This window comes from Battus philenor, unplaced genomic scaffold (genome assembly GCF_028537555.1).
Source record: "Battus philenor isolate CCGP_79_NKW_IND1 unplaced genomic scaffold, ilBatPhil1.0.hap1 SCAF_27, whole genome shotgun sequence".
NCBI classification, from domain to species: Eukaryota; Metazoa; Arthropoda; class Insecta; order Lepidoptera; family Papilionidae; genus Battus; species Battus philenor.
The window spans coordinates 975,584-981,583 of NW_027181690.1; the positions used below are offsets into that span (position 1 = coordinate 975,584).

General features: G+C 34.0%; 1 protein-coding gene across 1 annotated transcript in view; it reads right to left on the reverse strand.

The window, feature by feature from the left end:
• LOC137925583 (KH domain-containing, RNA-binding, signal transduction-associated protein 2-like) overlaps positions 1–5,349 on the reverse strand; it is a 42,540-nt gene extending 37,191 nt beyond the window's left edge. The window contains exon 1 of the mRNA XM_068769045.1: positions 5,186–5,349. Within this exon, the coding sequence (XP_068625146.1) occupies positions 5,186–5,297 (112 nt within the window). The 5' untranslated portion in view covers positions 5,298–5,349. The remainder of the gene's footprint in view (positions 1–5,185) is intronic.
• Positions 5,350–6,000: the final 651 nt, after the last annotated feature.

Genomic DNA, 6,000 nt, shown 5'->3' on the forward strand with positions numbered 1-6,000 from the left:
TTATTCAAAAGGAAAATCTGATATTTTCCATTCATTGAATGCTCAGAGAAATTCTTCACAGTCTGTTATTGTAAACAGTGAATTGCCCGTTAAGGATAGCTGAGTTTATTTTGTACAGTTAAGTGGAGTAAAGGAAAATTTAAAACTGAAAAAGAAAATTCAAGTTGCTTGTGTCGTATCCACAGGCTATTTCGAAGCCTTGTTGGTTATTCTTCACTGAATGGCTTTTTGATTGGGGCGGAATTTTATTTTAGTTTTGTAATATATATATATATATATATATATAAACAAAAGGAATATAGTAGTACCAAAAATAGTGTAATAAATAGTATAATATAAGATGATAATTACAAAGAAAATACGTGTTAAATATTTGAACAATAAATGTAATGTTGCAAAATAAAATAGAAAGGAAACCTAGAATGTAGTGGTTGAGGATGGATGTATGGCTAATGGAATGAAAGAGAAAGACTGGGAAAATTGTAGAATGAAAGAAACAGTACAACAGATAAGATGATATATGAAAGAGAAGAATGATAAAAAAATATATAAATAAATTATTAGAATTAAAAAGTCCCTGTCCCACACGAGATAGGGGAACGAGAGGTCCCCAACAGCAGGGACCATAGAAACAAAAAAATATATAAATATATATATATATATATAAATAGACATTTATATATATACATATATATCTTATATAGACTAATGCATACAACTACCACCGTTAAATCACTCAACACGTGTTTCACCCCTCCACGGGGCATCTTCAGGAGTTATTTTACACAGATTAGTGCTAAACACAGAGTCCAGAGACTCTGTGTCTGGCGGAAGTGGCTAAATATCGGTCCTTTTCTTACATATCAATATCACTAATATATTGCAGATGTCATACATCTTATATAAGGTCTCAGCAATTCTAGCTGCAGGAGTACTAAAATTTTATATATAATGTCGATACAGTAGTTTAGTTCGCAAGTTGCTAATGAGATTGACTTAAGTCAGGGCTTCTTAAACTATGGGTCGCGACCCTAAATGGGGTCGCGTATCAAAATTCTGGGGTCGAGAGATTCTAATGTCAAATATTTATATATACCATTTTATAATATCACTAGAGTTGGCGGAATACAGTGGACTTGCAGCGTCTAGACACGCGCATTTGTTGAAGGTTTTAAACTAATATAAATACAATTTTATAATTTTTTGTGCAATTTTTAATTTCAGATTTTTGTATGTTTCAAAACCAATTCTTTAATTATATATTTTCATATGTATATGTATATTGTTAGCTAATAAATAAATCATCAAAAAATATTATTTTTTTTTCTTTTATATTTGTATGGAGTCGATAAGAAACTCGCAATCATGAATGGTGTCGTGAATGACAAAAGTTTGAGAAGCCCTGACTTAATTGAATGAAAATATCTAAAACGGGTCGTACGCCTTTGATCTTCTAAATTTAGTGCATATCGATGTTGTGCAAAGTGGTGCAGTTTTAGATAAGTGCACTCAACTATAGCTGAATACACACACTTGACCGACATACACCGAGCGCTTCGCGTGCCAAACACAATAGGCCAGCAAAACAGGTTAACTAAATCAACTTTGACGTCTGACAGTTCCGTATGGTGAAGATCAAGCTGTCAAACTGCATGAACCTATTAACCTTAAGATATTACTATTCACTACACAGGATGATCAGTTATAGATTTAAATATGTGAATAAAGTTTTATATATAACTAGCTGATCCCGCAAACGTTGTTTTGCAAAAAAAAATGATATTTTAAATTACAAATAAAAAATAAGGGTTGATCGTAGAGGGATGAAAATTTATGGTTGTATGTATTCTTGTATGCTGTATCATAAAAAAATAAAAACAAAAAATTTCTTTTAAAAATTAAAAAAAAAAATTTTAAGTGTGAACAACCTTTATCACTTAGGGGTATAGAAAATAGATAGTAGCCGATTGTCAGACCTACTGAATACGCATATTAAATTTGGTAAAAATCAGTCAAGCCGTTTCAGAGGAGTTCAAGTTCGAACACCGTGACACGAGAATTTTATATATTAGACATGTAAATGTATAGCTTGCTTACATGAGAGATATATATTCTTCTTTTAACTCGATGGATGCCCACTGCAGGGTACAGGCCTGACCCAACAACCTCCACCATGACCAGTGTTTCACTGCCCATATCCAACTACTTCTAGGGACTTCAACTATGTAGTTCACCGGCTCTTTGTCATATAATTCTTGCAAGGTTAACATAGAGTATTTCTTAACACTTTTACTTTTATTTAATATATATACAGATTGATTTGTTATATGTGTTGTTATACAATAAGGAGATTTTACATAGCGATCATATTGATATTTACATTGTACATTATTAATCTAATAGATTCAGGCGTAACTTTGCGGAAGTCCATACTAGGTAAAAAAAGAACTAATATATTGCTTTTTCAGGTGTAACATTACTCCTGAGGATGCCACGTGGAGGGATGAAACACGTGTCGAGTGATTTAACGGCGGTAGTTGTGTAATTCGCATTGTTTACCGCACGCGCATTTATCAGCTGGCTGGCGGGCGGTGTACTTCATTGCACGACTACTGCTGCATAGCGGAAGTAGCTATGTATTATTCCTTTTCTTAGTATACTTACAAACATTCTTATGTATTTATTTAAGATTAATATTACCTTGTTCTGTAATTAAAATTATAAATTCTAAAATTGATGAAAGAACCTGCTTTTCAAATAATACTCGTAATATTATTTTTTTAAATTTGTTGGGTCAAAAAATAGTTGGCGCCCGCCAAAAATTTTTAATTTAGTATTTCACTCTTTACGTTAAAACGTTGCCGAACTCTGCTCTAGAAACTACGAGTAGTTAGCAGTGGCAATCCTATTAACTCACCATCGAATGGGAATAATAAATGTCAAGGAGAGAGAGAAGGCTAGTGGGGGATAGCTATTCTGACATAAGTATCAGGTATATACAGTGTATATGTTAAACAATTACATATTGAATTGTATTTAATGAAAGCGTAATATTAGCTTGCTCTATCAAATACAGAGCTACTTGGCGATGCTTAGAGAAAGCAGGCACTGCCAGCTGGGAATAACCATGACCAGTCTGATAAGAATGCATGAGTAGAGTAGAAGTTATTGAAGGAGAAATCTCCTGGAAGGCCAGAAGTTTCGTCTTCCAAGATCTCAGTAAGAAAAGGATCAATATTTAGCCACTGGTATGTATGGTAGTATGCAGTGGTAATCGTGCAACAAAATGCACCGCCCGCCAGCCCGCTGTTAAATGCGTATTCGGCAAACAAAAGCGAATTACACAACTGCTACCGACAAATCACTCAACCGTTGTGTAATTACAGCGCATTAGCATAGCACGACTACCACTGCATGTGCGGAAGTGGCTAAATATTGGTCCTTTTCTTGCTTAGGATGGACTTCCGCAAGGTAACGCCTGATTCCATTAAATATTCCAAGATCTCATCAGCGATAACAAAGCCATAGTCGACGCGTTACCGTGTGTTGAAGAAAAGTGTCCTTGTAGTCAGTCTTGTGTTTGCATATATGTATACACATGTTTAAGGCATATTTTTATTTTATTTTAATTCGGGCCACACCCTGATTCGTAACAATATATTGTTGCTACATATGTAGGGTGTCCATTCTTGCTGTGTTTTAAATGCTGTACAATTAAGAGTACGCGGAGAAATTTCTCTAGATAAAAAGTCCTATTTTTTTCCAGACGTGTAGACAAACGGAGACCATTTATAACAAATGCTTTTTAATCGAATTATTTATTTTCACTATACATTTTTCTTAGTCATTTTGATGTTAGTGTCTGTGGTTACGTTCACGTGACTTCATGTTGAATGAACTGTGTGAAAGTCTACCAATCGAAGTCTTCACATGTGATCAATTAATGGAATACTAAGGATGCATTTATTTTATTATATTTAAATAAATAAATACTTCTTAAATGTACAATGCTTAACAGAGAACTTAATGCTGAATGCATTTTCTAAGTTCATCGTTTAGGCGGTTTGAATGAATGAATGTTTATCATTTATATATCTGTAGCGAAATAATCACAGTTGTCAAAATGCTTTCGCTTATCTGTCAATTCATCGGTCCACGCATGCGCAAAAACTAAGGAAGCGCGGCGTATGATTTGTAGGCGGCTGTCAAAACCGCGTCTCGCGCCGAAAAATATTATAAAATATTAAAAATGTCGAACGGCGTCAAGTGACATATGTGTTGTTGTTTGTGTATTTGTGTTAAATCTTTAGTTATTGATGGAATATTGAATTAAAAACTATCTTATATGAATTTTGAATCAATATTTAATATGTACAAATGAGTAGTGAAAGTTATATGTGAAAATTATTTCATTCGCATGACAAATAATTTATTACGGCGTTGTTATATCTGAAGTTACGGATGACTTTTATAATATACTGTGTCTATCTTTCATCCAAGCGTTTTAATTTTTGAGCTCCAGCTCGTTAGGTGTTGTCTCAATTTTTTTTTGTTGTAACAAGATATAGTTTAAAGATTTCCTAAGGTTTACTAGGAAAATTCAACTAGGCTAATTCCGCATACCACGTGTTCATTGTTTTTGCGCAAACTTTAAATATATAAAGTTAATAAGAAAATATTTGCAAAATGTCATCAATAAGATACGTTAAAACAGATACTGTAGGAGTAGGATATACATTAGTTTCCTTAGCAAAAGGAAGTTCTATGTAGGATTTTCAGCACAGAAGAGTAAAGGAGAAGATGAACCGCTGCCCAGTCTTTTCTGGGACTACGTCCAGTCGAGATTCAAGTACATCATCATAACCATCACCATCATCAGCCAATAGACGCCCTTTGCTAGTCTTAGCGTCTCCCTTCACCGAAAATCGCCACGATGACTGATCTTTTACTGTCGATATCCAGCTTACCTGTCGCAACCTTGACTATTTCATAGGTCCCACAAGTGGGCAGCCTACCTACCCTGTCTACTGGCTTGTGATCACTCTACCTATCGACCCGAACAGTCATGGCAGAAACAATGTGTCCCATAGATCATATTGCTCGATAAATTCTTCATAATTTAAAATGTTACATTTCATCAGTGTTGCAAGAGTTAATATCATGATATAAAAGGTTAAATAAATACCGTTCTTGTGTCCATAATATCCAGTTCCTGATGAAGAACCGCTTCCAGTTGAGGAACCCTGGGGCTGTCGACCCTCGTCGTCTACCTCCAGCGGTAGCGGATTGGTTTCCATCTTCACCACAACACTTCACTTAAACATCACTACACTATTGTACACATAGCACTCTCACTGTTTCACTAGTTCACCTGAAAAGAAAGATATTTTTATTAAATAATTTGGTTCATTTTTAACAGCTAAATTTAATTTGGTTAAACTGTAAAAATAAATAATATTTGAAAACATTAACATTCGTGTTATAAAGCAATTTGAAATATCAAAACAATCTATAAAATATGGAAATATAACATACGCCAGAACGCATTTAAACTATCAGTCCGTAGAGAGCATTGTTAAAAAAAAATCTATGATTTTCGTTTTTCAAATTTAAATTTCGAACGCGATCACGGTTAATACTGGCCGAAAATTACGAAGCTTCCGCTCTGGATTCGGACCGAGAGTGAAGTCCAGCCGTACGATAAAATCAGTTATGCCCCCAAGCGTGCAACACGTTGCCGTTCCTTTTCAATCCCACGCGTTGAAAGGAAACAACACTATTTGTCACATATTCACTTTTTAGGCGGGAAAAAGATTCTTTAATTAGAAATATTATTCGTACGGCACAGATTATTATTTCAAACAATTTTATTAAAAAAAAAGATAATAAAATGTAGTGTTTTAAAATACTATTATACTTTTTATTTAAACACGTTATAAGCTAATTCTGTTGTACATTAAAATGTATGTACGACTTCGAAACTTAGTAATTTACGATGGA